Below are 21,769 nucleotides of genomic sequence, written 5' to 3'. Positions count from 1 at the left end.
CTTTCAGCTGTGGGCGCCTCTGCATGTGGCTGTGAAGTGATGCGGTCGACCCCCTTCTGGAAGGAGAGAGGGGAACAGCAGCAGAAATACCAAGCTGGGAAGGCAGCCCGCAGACCCTTAAAGCAGAGTTTTAATGATCTCGCTCAAGGCATTGAGGATCCTGAGGCTGGTCCAGACCCATGCATTCGAAGGTCAGCAGAAGAACGCAGTCCCGGGTCCAGATACGCTCTGGATGCATTTTGTCCTCACTTCCCTCTCCTAGTGCGGACCTCGGTCCCTGCCCTCTGTGCACGGGCCCGAGGGCGGTGAGGTCAGAGCAGGCCCTGACCCCCAGACAGACAGCTGCTGCAGAGACAGAGCCGCGGGCTCAGAGGACGTACTAAAAATGAAGAGGTGAGTCACTGGTGAAGCTATGTCCCGGCGGGGACACCTGTAGCTTGCGCTGAGGACTGAGCAAGGGCGCTATGGAAAACTCTCAGGCCAGATGGCCAGCAGGGGTGGGCAGGGCACCCACTGGCCAGGGCCCCGGGCTGGGCCTGGCTGGACTCACAGCCCGAATATCATTGTCATTGTATGGTACCGGGCCTCTCACTGAAAACCTATTCCACTGGATCCCATGCCCTTGGGAACAAATCTAATGGGAGAAACAGACTCACAGACAGAGAACAGACTTGTGCTTGCCAAGGGGGAGGGGGGTGAGGAGGGATGGACTGGGAGTTTGGGGTCAGCAGATGTAAACTAGTATGTACAGGATGGATAAGCAACAAGGTCCTATTGTAGAGCACAGGGAACTACATTCAATATCCTGTGATAAACCATCATGGAAAAGAATATGAAAAAAGCGTATATATATATATATATATATATATATATATATATATATGTAAAACTGAATCACTTTGCTGTACAGCAGAAATTAACACAACATTGTAAATCAACTCTACTTCAATTAAAAAAAAATCTAATGGGATTTGTCCAGAGTTTATGATACCAAAGCAACTGTTTCTCACCTCTCAGCCCTCTGCCTCTCTGAACTCCAATTAAATCCTGGTGGCTACCTTCAAAAATTAAATAATGGAGGGGCTTCCCTGGTGGCGCAGTGGTTGAGAGTCCGCCTGCCGATGCAGGGGACGCGGGTTCGTGCCCCGGTCCGGGAGGATCCCACGTGCCGCGGAGCGGCTGGGCCCGTGAGCCATGGCTGCTGGGCCTGCGCGTTCGGAGCCTGTGCTCTGCAACGGGAGAGGCCACAGCCCGCAACGGGAGAGGCCTCAGCGGTGAGAGGCCCGCGCACTGCAAAAAAAAAAAAAAAAAAAAACAACTAAATAATGTTTGATTACTGTTATTTCCTGGATTCCCTAATGGTAGACAATATCTGTGCACTTTGCACATAAAAGATAAAGACGTAGCTCGCATTTCACCTTCTCTTTTAAAAAAAAAAAATATATATATATGTATGTGTATGCGTGTGTGTGCTTATATACATATATATTCAATATATTGATTATATGTTGATATATTGATTACACATGCACACATATGTATTTAATATGTTAATTACTTTGGTCACTTTACCTAGAGAGGAAGTGAGGTGCTGGGACTCAGAGCGCAGGCGGGCCAAGCCTGGAGCGTGTTCGCTGGCGTTGTGCCGAGGGCTCAGCCTGGCACTGGCAGGCCTGGAAGCGGTCTCTAGTTGTACTTATATTTAATCCCAGTAGATTTAATCCTCATTTAACCCCTTTATTAACATCCCCGCTTTATAGACGGGGGTGCTTAGGCACAGAGAGGGTGCGCAAATCGCCCAAATCACACGGGGCTGGGGTTCAAACCCAGGCAGCTGAGCATGCGGACAGCCAGAGATCCCCTTTCCTTCGAGTGGGAGCTCTCCTGGGGGGTAGGCAGTATTTAAAGCTGTGACCACACCCAGCGGTGAGGCGAACCTGTGCCTCATGGGCCCCATCACCCCACCCAGGGGTGCACCCCATTCCTGCCAGCAAGAGCTCCCCATCTGGAATTTGACAGAGGCTCCTGAAATAAGAGCAGACAGCTCTGATCTGCCCACAGGCCCTGCATTCTCATTGGGAGGAGAAGGGGCTTTTCGGTGGGTTTTGACTTTGGCCCCCGCAAAGGGACAGCTCCTTGTTTCAGACAGACTCTTGAATGATAACAAAGACAGGTCCCAGATGAGGATTTTAAGAATGGGCTCTGCTGTGTGAGTTTAGGCAAAACGCTTACCCTCTCTGTGCTTCCATTTTCTCATCTCTAAAGGTGATGTAATTCTCCATATTCTGCTAATCTTTCCAGAATATGATGTCAACCATTGAGGAACTATGGGGAACTATACAGATCTGATTAAATAAACCGGCCACCACCTCCCCAGGGACTGCTATGTGAGTGACTAGGGCCCTTCTGGGTGCGTCGCGTAAGTACAATTACTCAGATTCCTGTGTGTGGTGTGCACAGCCGACCAGGAAACAGGATTGCCAAGCCCTGTCCTCAGGGGACTTCCAGTGCAGTTGGCAAGAGCAGGAGGTGATCCGTGAACAATCACCATGTCACATGAGCAGGATCTTTGCCTCTAGTTCAGCCTGGTCCTTTGGGGTCTTCAACGTGCTCCCCAGATGGGCCGTTTGCTTCGGTACTTTCTGTGCAGGTCACAGAAATGCCGCTTTGTCAGGCATTGGGACCTAAGTCTTGCCTCCCCCGTTTCACGATACATTAGTACCCGTTGACAGCTTTCCCCCACGTCCACTCTGCCTTTCTGCTTAGTAGCTGTGTGACCACAGGCAAGTCACTTAACCTCTCTGAGCCTCCATGGATTGATCTCCTTTATTTTAAATTAGAAGTAATACGCATGCATCTGGAGTGTCAGTGTAGCTTGTGGGGTTCCAGGGTGAGACAGTGTGTGAGCAGAGGCCTTTGTCAGCCGTCCCTGAAGGCACAGCCCCACTTCATGAATGTTCTTCACTGCTGCTCGGAACAAGTGGCGAATGGCTCTCCATGAAAAAGCCTTTTCTCCTCTGTGCCCTTCCCCTTCATCCTCTGGCCTTTCTCTCTCCCACTTACAAAGCAGCCTGGGAAAGCCCCCCTGATGCCGGGATGCTGGGTGAGCCCCATGGAGCTTGGGACCATTCTAGGTCACCTTTCTTTCTTTTTTTTTTTTTTTTGCGGTACGCGGGCCTCTCACTGTTGTGGCCTCTCCCGTTGCGGAGCACAGACTCCGGACGCGCAGGCTCAGCGGCCATGGCTCACGGGCCCAGCCGCTCCGCGGCACGTGGGATCCTCCCGGACCGGGGCACGAACCCGCGTCCCCTGCATCGGAAGGCGGACTCTCAACCACTGCGCCACCAGGGAAGCCCTAGGCCACCTTTCTTAAAAGCAGGTGACTCCACGAGTTCCTGAACGAACGTCTCCCTTCCCGGAAGTGTGTGGTATGGGGGGGTCTCCCCTTCTCTCCAGCACGGACCCCTTGTCGGGGTACCCTAATAACTTCTTTTCTGTCACATACCGACTCTCTCCGCCCGATTTGTCTCAGTCTCCGCTCTCCTCTCTTTTTTTTGCTGCACCACGTGGCACGAGGGATCCCAGTTCCCTGATCGGACCCGTGCCCCCTGCAGTGAAACGCAGAGTCCCAACTCCTGGACCGCCAGGGATGTCCCTCCACTCTCCTCTCTGTAATCCAACTTCGGAAGCAGTTTGCATCAGATCTTTCCTAAACTCCACAGATTCCCCATCCCCTGGCAGATAAAGTCCAAATACCTTAGCCCCACATACGGGTCTCTGCAGACCTGATCTCGCCCTCCGCCCACAGCACCTGGTCCAGAGCAGACACTCGGATCTGCAAAGACCCCGCCCTGCTTGCTCTACTGGCCTCACGTTACAGAGATTCAAGCCTCCTTTCCTCCAGAGACTGGCCGAGATAGCCCCCCACCCACTGCTAGCTCCTGGCTCAAGCTAACTTATGGAAATTCGGCTTTTTCTCCCCTCTTTGACATTTGCGGACCATCTGACACAGTGAGAAACAGAAGCTTGTACAGTACCAGCTTCCAGCGGATGGGCAGCCCCCAGCCGGCGGCAGGAGATCCAAATAGGTCAGAGGTCACGGTCACTGGGGTCATGTGTGTGGGCCACTAACTGCATGTTTGACATTCGTAGTGCGGTCATGTTTTTCCTGCTGCTGGGTGTAGACACGTCTCCAGCGTTATTCCATTTCAGGGGAAGTTGTGTGTGGGCGCAGGGAAACTTCCAGAACCCGAGTGGGCATGGTTATGAAGGCACCCCTGATAAGCATGAATGGCACAAGGGGGCCAAGATTAGGGTGAGGAGAGTAGGGCCCTCACCTGGAGTCCAAAATTTAAGGAAACGTCCCAGATGCGGAAATCGCGACACATACTATATTTTACTGCAGTGCTGGAAAGGCCAAAATGATGCAAAAAATTCCAGATGATGAAAATAGCAACATTTTAAATAAAGTCAAGATGACACTTCAATGATGCAACCCTGCCCCACATGCCTCCGCCTAATTCCCCACCAGCCTCGGGTGGATGTTGTTGCCAGATTCACTTCCCTGGGCTGGGAAGTAATCCGTTCTTATCAGACTTTTCTCCAGGGCAGCCCGGCAGCGAGGGCAGTGAAGGCGATCTCGATTCTGGGGGCTTGAGTGAGTGAGCATTTGGGAAGGAACTGCATCTACATGTGCGTCTGTTCTGCAAATCACAGCCCCCGCTTTTGTCCTGTGAGATGATAAGTCACCCACATATTTCTGGTCATGGAGCCCAAGGCTGAGGAAGAATTGAATTGAATTCTTGCCTAAGAACTGAAGCAAACGGAGTCAGCTGTTCTGTGTTGGGTTTTGTTTTGTTTTTTTCCTCCACAATGCTCCAGATACTCAAAGCTCTGGCTAATTCTGTTTGGGCAGCAGACTTCCCATGGTCTTCCTGGTTGGTATGGAAATGGGCTGCAAATTCACCTGATAACATGTCCTTCTGTGTCCCCCCGCAGCACTCTTAGGAAGCCCCCCAACCCTTCTGTCCCTTCCTGGAATGCAACTCATTCTCACTACTGAGAGCACCTTTGTCCTTGTCGTCCCCCTGCCTGGAAGGCTAGTTCTCTTTCTCCAGCTCACGTGGGACTGTTCAGGACTCATCTTTAAACGTCCCTTCCTCAGAGCGGGCTTTCATGAACACCCCAGCAATGAACTGTCCCTCTGACGATTCTTGCTGGCAGTGCCTCGTCAATGCCCTCCTTGAAACTCACGGCCTTTGCTTCCTGGTGTGTTTTCCCCCCTCATCTGACTGGGCGCCCCGGGGGCCAGGCTATCTTGCTCGTGGGCGGCTCTGAAGTGGACCCAGCGCTGGGGGCACAGTGGCGGCTTGATCAGTCCTGATGGAATGACCGTGCTTTAGCCTGGTGCCCTCAGTTTGGGGGTGACTGAAGAGCAGACACCAAAGGGAAACCAAACTAGTATATCTGTCCACACTCTCACACCTTCCCTGCCTCCTCTGCTCCCTTGGCTAGACGAGGAGCCTCTCCCACATTCCTGTTCTACAGTGCAACCTCTAGGTACCCCTGGATTCCCTGCTTTCAGAATGGAAGGCTGGATCACCTGGCGGGGGTGGGGGGGAGTGTCTGTGTGGGTGGGAGCTGGACTGACAAGGACCTCCTTGTCAATCATCTGAAGAAACGGAAGCAAGTGACTTCTCCCTTCCGCGGAAGGAAAAGAAGGGAAAGATGGGAGAGACCGTCAGTGCTCAAGAACCTGCTTGGAAGAAATTGGGGAAACAGCCAGGTGCTGGAGGATTCAGGAAATGTTTCTAATCTCCCGGTCACCTGCCCCAGCCCCATTTCCACCCAAGGCTTTCCACCCCAGAGGACCAGTATGTTGGGCTTGGGTACCCAAATGATGGAGACACAAATACCCCGGGACTGTTGGTTTGTGTTTTAGAACATCGACAAAGGGGCGGATCGCCCCGTTGGAAAGAGGGGAGCTAAGGAACAGGTCTTGAAGCTTGCGGAGCATTGAAGCCTTTGGTTTCCGCCCCCTCCCTTGTAAGTTACAGATCTTCTAAAACAGAGGTCTCTGAAGATTCTTTTATTCGGACTACAGTGAGCTGGAGAAACCTCGAAAGGTCACCTCAGACATTACTACTCCTACTACTGTTACTTGGGATGACTTGGGGACCCCACGAGTCACCCCTTGGTGCCGCCGCTGGGGTGTTTATTCCGGAGGATTGCCGGGCTGTGCAGTCGCCCCGGGCGCGGGCTGGAGGGGTGGAGGCGCCAGACGGGGCGGTTGCCCACCGCGGAGGAGGCCGGGGGCGGGGTGGGCCGGGAGGAGGCGCCTAGAAAAGGAGGCGCGGCCGGGAAGGTGCGGAGAGGGCCCGGCGGCGGCGTGCGCCTCGGGCTGGGCCGGGCGGCGGGCGGCGGAGCGCGAAGGCGAGGCCGGGCCCGGCGTGGCTGGAGCGCGGCCAGCAGCGGCGGGCGGGCGGCGGGCCTGGCGTGGCAGCGCGGAGGGGCAGCCGCCCCGAGCGCACGGAGCCGGGCGCCCGACCGCCGGCCCCTCCTGGGCGCGGCGCGCCCGCGCGCGCGGCCAGGGCGGCCGGGGAGCCGGGGACTCGGGCGGGGGGGTGCGGGTGGGAGCCGGGCCCGACGCACCGCCTCTCGGCTCTGCCCGCAGGTCCCCGGCGCGCAGCCCTCGCCCCGCCGCCGCCCGCCCCGGGCCCCGGAGCGCGGTGGAGGAGCCCCCCGAGGAGCCGGGGGCCCGCGCCCGGCGCCCCCCAGACATGGTGGGCCACCTGCATCTGCAGGGCATGGAGGAGAGCCTCAAGGAGAAGAGCCGGGAGGGCTTGCTGGACAGCCCTGACTCCGGGCTGCCCCCCAGCCCCAGCCCCAGCCCGCCCTTCTACTCCCTGGCGCCTGGCATCCTCGACGCTCGCGCGGGGGGCTCTGGCGCCTCCTCGGAGGCCCCCGGACCCGGCGAGGCCAAAGCGGTAAGCACGCGGCTTCGCGCAGAAACCGGGAACAGAGCCAGCCCCCCAGATGGGGTACTTCAGGAGCCGGGACTGGGTTCCCCCCGCCATCCCCCCAGCCAAGAAGGTGGCCAAGTGACAGCCACGCTCCGCAGGTGGGGATGGTCCAGCCTGACCCCTGCAGCCCTCTCCCTGGCTGTGGGCCTAAGGAGTGATCGTCTGTCTTACTGTCAGCAGTGAAAGAGCAGGGGTTGAGGACTGTCCGAAATCCTCCAAGAGGCTGGCTTCAGGCTAGGTGAGCTGGAGCCCCTGGCCGAAGCAGTGTACCCAGGTTCCCTGTTTACTCTTCCCCCTGTGCTGCCAACGTGAAAGACTTTTTTTTTTTTTTTTTTTTAACCAAACGCAGACAGGAGCCCTTCCTTCCCGGGGTGTTGAGGTATGTTGACGTGGAGCTGAGGCGGTGCCTGGGGAAGGCTGGAACCCCAGGGCAGGAGACGCAAGAGTTTTCCCTCTTGCCAGACTTAGTGGGGCCCTCAGGTGGGCTCCGGGGGTCACCCAGCTTGGTGGCTGGGCTGAGACTGGGTTCCCCGCACCCCTTCCCCGGCAGGCGGGAGCCAGGCAGGCGGGATCGGGCGCCTTTGGACTTGAGGAAATGACAAGTTGAGATCCGGAGTCTGCTAACAATTCCAGTGGCATTTCCCTGTTCTGTGGCGCTCTGCACGCCTTCACGTTGTTTCTGCCGGGTGTCCTAGCACGACTGCAGCCCGGCGCCGCTTTCCTGGGGCCCCGGCAATGCCCACCTGGTACCTCACAGGGCAGTAAATGCTTCCCCCCAGTTGGAAATCCTCCCAGGAGCAGAAAGGAATGGTTCCCCTGCCTCCAGGCCTATTGATGGGAATGTCACTGGTGTCTCCCTTGCTCCTTGGTCCAGTGGGTCCCAAACTTGAGTGGGCTCGGGAATCTCTCAGAGATTTTTTTTTTTAAGTATTTATTTATTTGGCTGCATCAAGTCTTAGTTTCATCCTGCGGACTCTTAGTTGCAGCATCTGGGATCTAGTTCCCCGACCAGGAATCGAACCCAGGCCCCCTGCATTGGGAACGTGGAGTCTTAACCACTGGACCACCAGGGAAATCCCTCTCCTGGAGGTCTTTCAAGAATATCCATGCCCACCTCATACCTCCAGACAGTGTCATTTGATTGGTAGAGCCTGCCACCTGGACATCAGAATTTTTAAAACCTCCCCGGGTTATCCTCATGTGCAGCAGAGTTTGGGAACCGCTGGCTTAGACCAAAATCATGCGTTGAATTTGAACTTTGGTCTCTCTTTTGGGGGCTGGGGGTAGGAGAGGCGTTCTGGACTTCCAGGGATTGATAGATGTGACCCAGGCTGTTGGCAGTGAAATCGATCCCACTGTCTGAACGTACCAGCTTTCCTGAAAGAGTGTCTCAGACTTGGCACAGTTGAATGGAGGGGGTGGTATTTGAGCTCTCACGTTGGGAATAAATCCCTGTGGTGTCCTACACAGCGGGCCTTGGAGAAAAGGGACCGGGAACCAGCCTTCCCCTTGATTCTTCGGATGACCCGGAATCCCCCTTATAGAAGGATTTTTGGAGGCCTTCCCTGCCGGCCAGGCCAGCCAGGGGCGGCCATAAGAACAGTGGGCCTGGCTTACTTGTCTTGGCTGTCCTAGTTGATTTTATTTTTTCCCCCTCCTTGCTAACTAGATGCCAGGTATGGAACTGAGCTGTCTCTGATCTTTCTAATTTCGCTTGAAGGCAAGACCTGGGGCTGTTTCCACACAGGTAATGACATCTGCATTTAGATAGCCTTCCCAGGTGCCAGGAGCCGTCCTAAACGCTTTACTTGCATCAACTCATTTCATTTTCACAGTAGTCCCAAGAAGTATGTAGGTGCTCTTATGACACCCATTTCCCAGAGGGGGAAGCTGAGGCACAGAGGTTAGCGACTTGCCTAAACTAAGTGGCGGTGCTGGGTTAGAACCCAGGGAATTGGGCTCCGGAGTCTCTACCCTTGAACCTTGCATTATCCTGCCTTTCACTGTGCAGCTAATTAACTACCTGCGTTTTGTTGTTGTTGTTTTGTTTTGATTTTTTTTAAAAAACAAAATACCTCTGAACCTACAGGATTTGGAAATGCTGCTTTTAATAAAATGAGAGGGAATGGTTGCCACAGGGAAGCCTCTTCTCAGCCCTGGGACCTGCAGCTGGGGCCCCGGGCACCTAAGTTATTGTCACACTGGCCGCCTCCATCCCCCCTCGCCCCCCGCAGGTTAACTCCTGTTAAATGTTGCTAATCCTGCCTGCGGGCGACTCACTGACAATGCTTTCCAGGCGCAGATGTAGGCAAAATTTCGGCTGCTCTCCTGCGTCTTGGAGTTGGTGCTTTCAGGTGGGCTCTCCTGCGTCTTGGCGTTGGTGGTTCCAGGTGGCCGCAAGCAGGGCCGCTTTGCTCTGGCAGCCCCTTCGTGGCACCTGTCAGACCATGTGGGCCTGGGGTTCCGCCTGGGGTAGGCATCTTTGTTCTGACACCCAGTTTCCAGCACTGCCTTCCTGGTCGACACTGGTGGCGCACACCCCAGCCAGGGGGATGAGCTGCAGTTCTGTCCCCAGCCCCCTGGCCACTGAGGTCCTCGCTAGCTTGTCACCGTATTTATTATGCTGCAAGTGCATGTTAAACTTCCTCTAGAAAGAGGCTCCATTTCCCCCCCCCTTTGTTTTAATAAGCTGGACTTAACTTCTGGGCAGTACCCCGTGGATGTAGGGTAACTGGCTGGCTGCGACATTGCCCCCCAAGACGTAAAAGGCACTGGGGAGTAGGCTGGGTATAAATGAATCCCTCAACCGCACCCTAACTTGATCATAGGTTTTCTTCTGGCCCACTCTGTGGACCAACGATGGTACCGTTCCTGGTAATTCCCAAACCAAAGGAAGATCTAGGAATCGGTCATTCGTCCCACCGGTACTTATTGAGCACCTACTATATGCCATGTGCTGTTTTGGGCCGTGGGTGACTTAGTGGTGAACAAGATGTTCAAGGTCCCTGCCCTCGTGGAACTGGCATTCTAGTGGGAAAGACAGTCACCAACTTAAACATGTGATGAAACACCAGGTGGATTGTTAAGTGCCCGTAAGACGAAGAGCTGGGTTCAGGTAGAGCTCCTTTAGACTGGATGGTCAGGGAAGTGACATTTAATGGAAACCAGAAAACATGAGAGAGTGGCCTTTATGGTCATAGGGCTGAAATGTGTGTCAGTCCAAGGGAATGGCAAGTGCAAAGGTCCTGAGGCGTGGTTGAGTTGCAGCCGTGAGGCTGGTGGAGGGCAGTGCAAGGGACTTGTAGGCTAAGCTGAGGCCAGAAAGTAAAATTCCATTTGGTCTTTCCAAAATGTACTTGTGACTGTTTTATTTTTATTTTTTAAAAAGGCCTCATGAGCTCCCAGACCCTCCAAATTAGAAACGCAAATCAGAGACTTGACTGAGAAGTGCCTTGCAGAACAGCCTCTGCGGAGGGCTTGTCTCCCTGCAGGGCCCCTGGTCGCCTGCAGGACACCGGGACAGCCAAGGCCGCCTGCCGGGCCAGCCAGGGTTCGCCTGTCAGCTGCATTCATCCCACAAATATTTAAGCCAGGCCTGGCGAGGGATACAGCTGTGAACAGGACAGCCGCTGTCTGTGTCACCTTTGAGCTCTCGGGGCCTGGACCTCCGGCTCCAGATTGAGGGAACACCCCATGTCCTTCCTGCCCCCCTCCCCGTCCTGCCTGGCGGAGCTGTGGGGAGAGGTCGTGCTGCCAGGAAGGATGAGCGCGTGTGTGTGGCAGATACCCATCTCCCCAGGTTAACATGGCCAGTTCAGGGAACTAACCCTGTCCCCTCTTACCACCCTCAGGGAGAGCACAGATGGCGTTTGGGATCGCAAGTCGTCTTCTCTGGGGTGAACAGCCACCACTGGGGTGGGTGAGATGAGGACAGATCACCCATCTGTGGCAGATGAGGGGCTCGGCCCTCCGTGGAGTGGTGACTGGAGGTGACAATCTGAGCTGTTACCCCCTCAGATGTGGATATGGGTTCCCTAGCAGCCAGTGGCCTGGGCCCCCTCGTGCGTTGCCCCGTCACCCCCCTCTGGTCTCCTGGGGTTTGCTTACACGTCGAGTGTATGTCCGAGGGGCACACTGGGGACTTTCCCTAAGGACGAGGTGCTGGTTCCCCGGACCCAGATTCCGAGGGAAGCCCTTGGGGCCGGAACAAGGTAGAATTGGTGGTGGGGAGTGGGCTGTCTTTGCCCATCCTCGAAAATCTCCCGGGGCTGCCCAGCCCTTGGAAGTCTTTGTCACTGCCAACTCTTAGGATCTCGGCTGTCACCACCCCTGCCCCCAACCCAGGACACCTGGATTTTCCCATTTCTCTGTTTCTGGTCTATGATGGTGAAACCAAGGGTGAGGGCAGAGAGGGGAGAGAGTTAGGAATTTAGGGAGTTAGTGCCCGGCATTAGGAAGGATGGCAGCACAGGTGGATGGACAAATGGATAGATGGATGGATGGATGGGCAGATGGAAGGATGGACAGATGAACGCATACATGGACAGAAGGATGGATGGGTGGATGGATGGACAAATGGATGGATAAATGGACCGATGGATGAATGGATGGATGGATGGACACACGGATGGATGGATGGATGGATGGACAGGTGAACTGAGGAGACAGGGGTCAGCCCCCATGGCCCCCTTGCAGGCTCACGATGTGTCCCTGACCAGCGAAGGTGCCTATGAGCAAGCTGAGGTGCAAGAGAACCAGGTGTGTCAGGCCACGGAGGGAGGAGCCTGTTGGCGGAAAGGAAGGCCATGAGGGGCCAGAAACCCTGGCGCCTCCTTTCAGCCCCCGTCCGCTTAACCCTGGATGAAGTGGCCTCCAGCGGGAATTCAGCAACGTCTCTGGCAGCCTCGCGTCTCTGTGAAAGGCTCATCCGAGTGAGAAGTTCTGCCTCTAGCTTTAGTCACACTAACGCCCTTGCCCTGCCGGGCGCTCTGGGGGCGAGGGAGTGGACAGGAGCCACATTCCTGGGAAGATGCCACTAGGCGGGGACTGACAGGGACTCTCCTTGGGGTGGGCGTGGTCTGTCCTTTGTGCCCTTGGGACTCCTGGCCTCCCTGCTGTGGGGCGGGGGAAACAGATAAGGTCCAAAGAGGCCTGAGGTCTGAGATCCAGGTGTTCCCTCCGAAGGCTCTAGGGGAGAATCCATCCCTTGTGTCCGTCCCAACTTCTGGTGGTGGCCGGCCATCCTCGGCGTGCCTTACCTTGGAGATGCACCCCTCCATCTCTCCCTCCGTTCCCCCATGGCCTTCTTCCCTCTGTGTGTCCCGTGTCCAAAGTTCCCTCTTTGTATAAGGACACCAGCCATGTTGAATTAGGGCCCGCCCCCGTCCAGTGGGACCGCATCTTAACTTGATCACATGTGCAAAGACCCTGTTTCCAAAGAGGGTCACATTCACAGGTCCTGGGGATTAGGACACGAACATATCTTTGTGGAGGCCACAAACCAACCCACCACCATCCTGCTGGCTTGGGTCCGTCGGGCCCCCAAGGGCATCTTGGGGAGCCGGCCCGTCCCTGAGCCCTGCCTCCGGCCTGTGATGTATGGCTTTGCTCAGTTTCACTGCTCTGAGTGCCAGACCCTGCGCCTGCGCCGTTTGGGGTCTCCTGGGCTCCCCGAGCCTGGCCCGCTCACCGCCTCTGTCGTGCCGTGTTGTGCAACGAGCCGTTTGGAGTCCCTCCCCTCACCCCAGGATTTGCCACCGATACCCGAAGCCTTTCATAAAAAGGATAAGAATTCTTGGGGCTTAAATGTCCCTCCTTGATCACTTTCCTCACGGGTGCAGGTCAGCGTCCCCTTAGCCCAGCACGGGAGCTTTTGGTCTCAAATCCCAAACACGCCGAAGATCTTCAGTGTAATTCCAATCGTGGTTGAAGCCATCCCCCGCCAGTGAGGCCAGTGGCCTGAGAAAGGCTGTCTCGGCCCTTACAAAGGTTCCCTGTGGCTTTGGTGAGGACGCCCCTCTCCCATGTCAGTGTGGGGTCTCCCCGGACCCTTCCTCCTGCCACTTACCCTCCGCTGATGGGGGCTTGATGCTTCCTAAGCGGAAGGTTCTGTGGGTCACACGTGGTCTTCAGCCACGTCCCGTGCCGTGGCAGGTGGGGGACCGCCGTGTGTCACACCGCTGTGCCATCCCTACCTGTCACTGCCAGCCAGGCCCGGATCCCCGGTGGGGCTGGGCTGTCACGGCGCGGCACGGAGCTCTCACGACGGAGGACTTATCTTTCTTTGCCGTCCTGTGGGCCGTGCCCTGTACCACAGCCAGGAAGGGGGAGCTCTCCAGACGCCGGGGTGTATTTTTACTTCCAGGCGTGGAGTATGTATCCTCACCCGGCAGCTCCAGGGAAGGCGTGTGAATCACTGGGTGAGGCGGTGGGGTGGGGGGGCATGGTAGGCGGAGGGCAGCCCGCTGTTCTCTGGGTCCCACTCTCTCAGAAGCACTCCCTGGTCCCTACACACACACCCTGCCTGCCCAGGAGACCAGGGAGCCAGACCAGCCCCCTCCCCAGGCTAGAACAGGGCTCTCCCGGTCCCTAGAAGGAGCTGGGGGCTGGAGGCTGGCCCAGCTGTGTCGCCATCCCAGGGTGGGCGTGTGTGGCGTCTGGGAGTCTGGGGTCCGGCCTTCAGCTCTCAGCTTCCCCGTGCTTTCCCCTGCCCCTGCAGCCCAGGGCTGCGAGGGGACCCGAGGACACCGGCCAGCTCGCGCCCGGGCATCAGCCTCCTCGTACAGACGAGCAAACTGAGGCACTGTGCGCAGGTGGCCGGCACAGGTGGGTTTCTCGACGGGTCCTCTTCAGAGGGAAGCAAGCACCAGGGCCTTTGGGGAAACGAGCTGGGATGTGGCTGCCCCAGGGTTGGGGGGCGGTGAGGGGAGCAGGGCGCCTGGGAGCTTTCTTTGCTCCAGGTGGCCCAGGCCAGGCCATCAGGTGCAGCGGCAGCAGCAGGGGGTCCCCTGGGCGCTGGAGCCCAAGCCCCGTCCTCAGCCCGCCTCCCACGCCGGCGGCTCCGATGGGAATGTGAGTCCAGCGTGGCTGGAGGGCTGCCCTTGCAGGGCCAGCGGTGTGCCTTCCTGGCCGGCTCCCGGGGCTGGCCGGGCTCCGCGCGCAGCGCTGCCATGTTGATGTTAAAACACCGCTGCAGCTGCAAGACTCGGCTCTGAGCTTCCGGAGCCCGGCGGCTGCGGGACGCCGGAACTGCCACTGGTCCCTGGAGCCCTGCGGGGGCAGCCTCAGGCCTCGGCAACGACTGCCTGAGCTGTCTCGTCGCCCCCGCCCCCGGGGCCCCTGGACGCCAGCCTGCGTCTGGATTTTCAGAGGCTTCCTCTCTCTCTTTCTCGTATCGTGTTCCCAGGTGGGGCAGATTTTAGCTGTTTTCCACCAGGACCCTTTGGAAAACGGTGCCCAGAGCTCCAGCTTCCTGGCCTAGTCTGTGAGGTCGGCCTTGTCCCCTCTGCTGGCAGCCAGTGTGGGGAGTGAGATCCGGCCAGAATGGGGCCCCACATGTGCACCGGGGCCGCGCCAGGAGGCTCAGGGGACCCGAGAGGGATGGTGGTACCCAGCTCTGCACTGAAGGCTTTGCCTCCCAAGGAAGCCCTCCCTGCCCGTGAGCTTGGGAACTGTTCTTTCTTGGGGGTGGGGTGGGGGGATGGAGACCAGTAGCAGGCTGCCCCTCCCTCCCTCCGGCCCTTCCACCTAGAGACACCTCCCAAAACCTTAGCACCCATGTCCATAGCCCCTCACACGCCTGCCTCACCCTCTCTCCTCTTCGGTGTCCACAAGAAGAGCCCTGGGAGGCACAGTGCCTCATCCGACTCACACAGGGCCTGGCGCACAGTAGGTGTTTGGCGCACAGTAGGTGCTCAGCGAACCCCTGCACACGTTTGGGGAAGCGCCATACTTCACGCTTCGGATAGTCTCGCGGGGAGAGAGTATGATTTTTATGAGCATCAAATCATGGAGTTTTACAGCTGAGGCCGGTGCTGATTTCACAGAGCCCCAGAGGATGCCAGAAGTGCCTATATCTTGTCACTGTTTTATTTTTTTTTAACTTATATATTTTTTAATTTTTGGCCACACCGCGCGGCTCTTAGCATCTTAGTTCCCCAACCAGGGATTGAACTCGGGCCATGGCAGTGAAAGTGTGGAGTCCTAACCACTGGACCGCCTGGGAATTCCCATCACTATTTTATTTTTAAATTTAAAGCGCCTGAATGATGTGCACTTGCTTCTGAAAGGTAGGAGCAGGGTTGTCTCAATCTCCTGAGAGGACCCCCCCCCCCCCCGCACCAGCCACCACCCCTCGAGCCTTTGTGAAAAGCACGCAGAATACAAGCCTTTTCTCCGTATTCTGAGACTTTTATACAAGACTTTATGTGGCGCTTGCCCCGTGCCGGGCACTGTCCCGCACATTCACACACTTTGAATCATTGTCATGACTGCGGCCTGGGGGCAGGTGCTCCTGTGGCCCCACTTCGGGGCCCAGGAGGCTGCAGCCCCGAGAGGGGAGTTGTTTGCTGGGTCCCGTGGTGTATTAGCTTCCTGTCGCTGCTCTAACAAATGACCCCACGCACAGTGGGTTAAAACAACACAGATTTAAGATCTTACGGTTCCAAAGGTTAGAAATCTACAACAGCTTTCACGGGCTAAGAGCAAGGATTTTGGATGCTCTAGGGGAGAATTCTCGCCTTTCCCGCCTTCTAGAGGCTGTCCACAGTCTTTGGCTCCTGGCCCCGTCCACCCTTAAGGCAGCAGCATAATGTCCTCAATTTCTTTCTGACTCTGACCCCCCTGCCTCCCTCTTTCACTTATAAGGACCCCTTGTGAAGACATTGGGGGCCCACTGGACACTCCAGGACAGCCTCCCCATCTCAAGATCCTTAACCACATGTGCAAAGTCCCTTTTGCCCTGTAAGGTCACGCGCTCCCAGGTTCTGGGGATTAGGACATGCACACTTTGGGGGTCATTATTCCACCTGCCATGCCCAGCAAGGGAGAGATGGGACAGCTTGACGACAGCTGCTGGGGGCCTATGGAGAACCCCCTCTTTCTCCAAGTCTTAGATCTTTTCTTCCTGTGGTCCTTCCTCGGCCCCTGTTCTGGGGACGCTGTGATCAGCTGAGGAGGGGGCTGCGGTGACCGTGTCCATAGGCTGAGAGCGGATTTGAAGACAGGTGTGGGCCTGGCCCAAGGGCTCACAGGACGGCGGGGAGAGGTGGAAGGGGAGCAGGGCGCTGCTCTGCACGTGTGAGGTCCTGCCTTTGGACACCATGGGGTCTGCGAGGTGCCAGGCCCTGGGGCCAGAGAGGTCATCAGGTCCTGAATCTTAAGGAGCTCATGGTCTGGGGGCGACACACAAAGGGGTCACAGCAATGGAGACCAGCAGGTGGGAGCTCCAGGAACCCCTTAGAGGATGTTGGGGGAAGACAAGGGAGCTGGTGCCTGAGTTGTCACCCTGGACGGACCAAGTGACAAGAAAAGGGAAGGACGTTCCTAGTACAGGGAACAGCATAAACCAAGACACAGAGGCAGCCTGGGCCGTGGCCAAGGCGAGTGAAAGATATATGGACAGAGGCCTGTGTGGGAAGTGCCCTGATCCTGTGTGTGAGGGCAAGCTTGCTCCGAGCAGGAGGTGACAGGACAGGTCTTGGGGCTGCAGCACCCGTCCCGTGGACCCGAGAGGCAGCCGGGGAACATGGGTGAGGGCGCAGACTCTGGAGCCAGACCGCCAGGGTTCCAACCCCAGCTCTGCCTCTTCCTAGCTGTGTGGCCTCAGGCAAGTTACTTAGCCACCCTGGGCCTCAGTTTCAGCATCTATAAAATGGGGATGCTAGTAACAGCTCCCTCCCGTGATCGAATGTATGGATACATGGAGAGCTCAGAGCAACGGCCCGTGCGGTTAGCCCTCAGAAAGCACAGCTGCTGTGATCTCTCCTCGTCCAGGCGAGGACAGGGAAAGCCTGTGCAGGAGCTGAAGGAGGGGCCCGCAGCCATGCACCAAGAAGCGCGCGGAACTCTTCCCTCGACGAGCACGGTCTTCAGTCCCTCGCAGAGCTCCTACCTGACGTGTCACCCAGGGGCGCAGCTTAGGCTCAGGGGCTCCCTGAGAGGGGTCCCAGTTCTACAGGGCTCTGAGCCTGGCTCCTGGGGCTCGGGTGGGCTGGGCGTTGTAGAAAGAGGCCGTTACCACGTCCCCTTATTGAGATGCCCAGGAAGTGAGGGGCAGGCCGGTGGCTGGGTGGGGAGCCGTGGGCATCAGAGTGCTTGGATTCCACAGAGGGACGCTGGGGTGGGCTTCCCGATGGACCCCGCAAAGCAGGCTTCCAGAAAACCAGGACTGGAGTGGTGTGGGGCAACCCTTGTGCCTGGCGGGGAGCTGAGGTTGCAGTGCCAAAGGGCTGCTCACGTGACCCTGTGTCCCTGGCTCTCCCCACAGCCCCTCCCCCTCCCCCCGAGCACCCCGGCGCGAGAGATGAGGCCCCGGATGCTGCCCGTGTTCTTTGGGGAGAGCATTGAGGTGAACCCAGAACCCACGCCCGAGATCCGGTGAGTGGGGCAGCTGGGCCGGGTGGGGCGGGGTGGCCAGGCTGGGGCGCTCAGCAGGCTCCCCTCCCTCTAGGCAGCCCCTCCGCGTGCCGCTCCCCGACGAGGCATAGCCGTGATTTGAAGAGACTCTATCCCCGGGTGGCCTTCCCTGCCACCTCTCCAGCCCTTCCCGGCCCACATGCAACCATTTCCACACTGACCTTCACCCCCAACCTGGCTGGGTTTTATTTTGAATTTGCCCCTTTTTCCCCCCGGGGAGCCATTGCCCTGAATGTGTATTAGGTGCCCTCCCACGTGTAGGACGTCTCAGGCGGCACCTGCACTTCTGAGTTCAGGCCACCCCACCGGGAGCTTTCCCCCAGCCATCTGCCCTCCTCGGAGGGCTTCTGGAGATCGGGCTTCCAGAAGGTGGAGTCTCGGGTCCGTGGGTCTCACCCGCGTATCCCTGGGACGCTCAGGATGGATTTGTCCACGTCGCCCCGGCCTGCCCAGGGGTGTGGGACCCACTACCTCCTCCCGCTTCACCTCTGGATAGGGTCTCAGGAGACAAACAGGTCCCCTTTAAAAGTTTTTCTTCCCAAAGAGCTCTCCTTTTTAGTTTTTATTACAGAGGCCCCAGCCAGGGTGGATGCGAGCTGCCTGGGCTCTAGGGACCCCTGCTTCCCTTCCCACGCGGGTCACCTGTGGGGTGCAGCAGGGAGGGAGACAGGTGAAGTCCCCACGCCCCTCCCCGGAGCTTTTCCTTCCAGTGTGACGATCTGGGAGCAGAGCTGGGGGCACTGACCAGTTGGTCCCTCGTAAGAAGGGTCACTCACCTAGAGGTGCTGAGGCTACCTGGGGGGAAACTTATTTTGATAACATTTCAAACTTAAGGAAAGTTGCAGGAAGAGTACAGGGAACCCCCGTTAGACAGATTCATTGACTCTTTCCATTGGCTTGAATAGCTGCTCACTGTCTCGTTCTACGTAAACGAAACTTTCTTCTGACCCGTTTAAGAGGATGTTAGTGACACCGTGACCCTGAACTTCTAAGTAACTCCGGCTGGTGTCCTTCCTAAGGACAGTGACATCCTCTCACATAATGACAGTGCACTTGCCAAAACCGGGCCAGCTAAAGCTGAAACACGGCCACTGCCTGGTCCGGTCCCGCCCACTGTCCCCAAATGTCCTTTTATGGCCTATTTTTATCCCAGTTCAGGATCCCGCCAGCGTCACATGCGGCATTTAACTGTCCCGTCTCTCGAGTTTCCTCCCAGCCAGCTGGGTCCCTCAGCCCTTCCTTGCCCTTTTGACCTGGGCATTTCGGAAGAGCCCAGGCCGTTCCGTGTTCGCACTGCCCCCCCGACCACGCGGGACGGTGACCTGGCTGCCGCCTCCGGGGCTCACCCCCGTGCTCCCGCCCTCCCCCGCAGCTGCAATTCCGAGGTCAAGTACGCCTCGGAGAAGCACTTCCGGGACAAGGTCTTCTACGCGCCGGTGCCCACGGTCACGGCCTACAGCGAGACGATCGTGGCCGCGCCTAACTGCACGTGGCGCAGCTACCGCAGCCAGCTGACCCTGGAGCCGCGGCCGCGCGCCCTGCGCTTCCGCAGCACCACCATCATCTTCCCCAAGCGCGCCCGCAGCTCCTTCCGCACCACCCTGCACCTCAGCCTGGGCCGGCCCCGCCGCTGGTTCACGGCCAGCGTGCAGCTGCAGCTGTGCCCGCGCCCCGGGCCCGGCCTGCTGGGCCCCGCGCCGCTCTGACCGGCAGCCCGGCCCCCGCGGCGGCCGGAGCACGGGCTCCACGATCGGGAGGGACCCCGGGCTGTGTCTTGCCCGCGCCGCAGCCGCTTTCTCAGCACCTACCCGGTGAGGCAGCGTGGGCCTGGCTTTCCCGAGGAGCCCGGGGCGGGGGCAGGTGCGTAGGCGGTGCTCGCCCCGACGGCCTGGGAGTGAAGAAGGTGTGTGGGTCCTGGCTGCCCTTGAAGCGGTGGACACACCCCGAACGCTGGCAGGACTGAGGCGTCCGGCCCGGCCTTGGCCGGGGGGCCCCCCACCAACCCCGGCTCCCAGGCCACGTGGGAGGGAAGAGGAGTGCCGTCCAGACACCCGCCGCCCCTGGAGAGGGCTGTTTCCAGAGCAGGCCTTTCACGTGTGTGCAGCTGGACGCCCAGAGCCATAGCCCAGCAACCTCTGGTGGACGGTGAGGCGGGAGGTTGGGCGAAAGCCGGCAACGCTGCCGGGGCTGGTTGTGGGTTGTGTGTGGGGAGCGGCCTGGAGGAGCCCTGCCCGCGCTGTCCCAGTGCCCGTGCCCCAGTGCGGAGGATGGAGGGCATAGCCCGTCAGCACCGAGGCCTTTGAGCTCTGTGTCCGGAGCCTCACCCGCAGGGCATCCTGCTAACCTCTGTCCCGACACCTTCAGGACCAGGACTCTGGACCGTCAGAGCCCTTGAGCCAGGTGCCAAGGGGAGGCGTCTAAGCCGTTGGAAATGACCACTGCCACCTGCCCGAGGCTCCTGGCCAGCCGTCAGCTTTCAGATTCCGTGGGGTCCAGCTGCCCTCGTTCAGGCCTCCCGTTCCTACAGTGATGACACTGCAGTGGCCAGTGCAGCAGGGTTCACCACACACGTGCAAGGTCAGGGGAGGAAGACGGGAGACCCTTGTGCTCCCTGGGAAGAGCCAGGATACGTGGGTGCTGGGGCCATGGCCTGGGGCTGCCTGCCACCAATGCCCCAGAAGCCCCCAGCGTGGCCACGGAGATGCCTTCAGACCTGATTGGACCCAGCAGGTGGAGGCTGCCCCGCCGCTCCTCTGGCATCCCCCCAAGACGGGGCTTTAGCTCCCTCGCTGTGGGGAGGGGCGGCTCGGAGCTAGCGTTCAGGAGAGGCGAAGTGACTGATATATTTTTATATATCTACAGACTGTGCATGTTCTCGCCACAGAGATGCTTTCTGATTAACAAAGAAATAACTTAAGAATCGATTATCTTAATAAAATGTGCAGACTCGAAGAGACTCCCTCTTCCATGTTTCTGAGACCCTCAGACCCCACCGTGGGTGGGACTGGTCTTCATAGGCCCATGGTCCCTCCCCACTACACACAGGGGACAGGGAGACACTTGGAAGGCTCAGAGAGAGCCCTGTGCCCCTCACCCGATCCCTGTAGACAGCCTGAGTGCGCCAGCCCCACCCACCCAGGAGCTGGGTAATAAATGCAGAGGCCCAGGGACTTGGGTCTGACTCCGGGGAGGGTCCCGGGAATCTGCATGTTTGACGCTCCTGTGCTTTGCACTTCGCACACCAGCCCTCGGCACCTGCAGACACCCAAAGCCAGACCTGTCCCCGGAGAAGGGCCCGGGCTGCCTCTGCAAAGCAGGTGGCCTCGGCCTTGTTACACCCTCTGCACATCTGATCCACATCGTTGGAGGGGCCACTGGGGCCCCAGACTGTGAGGCGGACACTCGGGGCAGTGTCCTTGAGTGGGAGAGTGCCGGTGTCTTTGCAGGGGCTCCTGCCTCGATGGAGGACGATGTCTAACAGGGCGGGGCCAGGGTGAAAGCCAGGAGGGCAGGGCCAAAGGACAGGGTCATGTCACTGAAAGGAAGAACCTGGAGGCCTCGGCCACTCAGTACGGACAAGCGGGGTGCAGACACAGCCTTGGGAACTCCGAGAGCGCAGCCTGTGTAGAGAGGGGATTCTGTGCAGACACACGCTGTGGGGCGCATCGCTGGCAGCAGGCAAATTCAGCTGCACGAGCTTGCTTTCCAGTCACAGCCCTGATTTCCCCACTTGGAAAGAAAAGTGGGTTGGGCTTCCTGACACGTGCAATTACGGTGCCAACGAATCCGGTGACCTTGGAGATGTCTCTGGGGTCCCTTCAAGAAACAACTTCTGAGGCGTGCAGTTAGCGGATGGCCTCTAAGTAGAGCTTTCCAGCAGCTGTCAGGCTCCTCCTGGGCGCCCCGCCAATGGGAGTGCAGTGGGACGGGCCCAGCTGACCGAGGCTCAGTCCCTGCCAGGTCCTGCTTCCTGTCCCTTTTGTCTTTCGCAAGCATCACCCTGACAGGCCTCATACCCTCCTGACTCCATCTCAGCATCTCCCTGAGGACCCGGGCCGCACGTGTCAAACAAGACCGTCTCCTTTGATCATGCAAACGGCTTCCGCCTTCCC

The 21,769-nt window shown here is 58.2% G+C and overlaps 1 protein-coding gene across 2 annotated transcripts; it reads left to right on the top strand.

Moving 5' to 3' along the window:
- Positions 1-6,649: 6,649 nt before the first annotated feature.
- LOC309831332 (refilin-A) lies at positions 6,650-20,602 on the top strand. 2 transcript variants are annotated; one of them, XM_082668448.1, is made up of 3 exons: positions 6,650-6,986; positions 17,509-17,618; positions 19,030-20,602. In XM_082668448.1, the coding sequence occupies exons 1-3, from the start codon at positions 6,780-6,782 to the stop codon at positions 19,361-19,363; spliced, it is 651 nt and encodes a 216-aa protein (XP_082524574.1). In that variant the 5' UTR covers positions 6,650-6,779; the 3' UTR covers positions 19,364-20,602. The 2 variants fall into 2 exon arrangements, with proteins under 2 accessions (XP_082524574.1, XP_082524573.1); XM_082668447.1 differs by lacking the exon at positions 6,650-6,986 and adding an exon at positions 8,691-8,769.
- Positions 20,603-21,769: the final 1,167 nt, after the last annotated feature.

Source organism: Grampus griseus (assembly GCF_964374135.1).
Source record: "Grampus griseus genome assembly, chromosome: 12".
NCBI lineage: Eukaryota > Metazoa > Chordata > Mammalia > Artiodactyla > Delphinidae > Grampus > Grampus griseus.
This window is presented reverse-complemented; position numbering and strand designations above follow the sequence as displayed.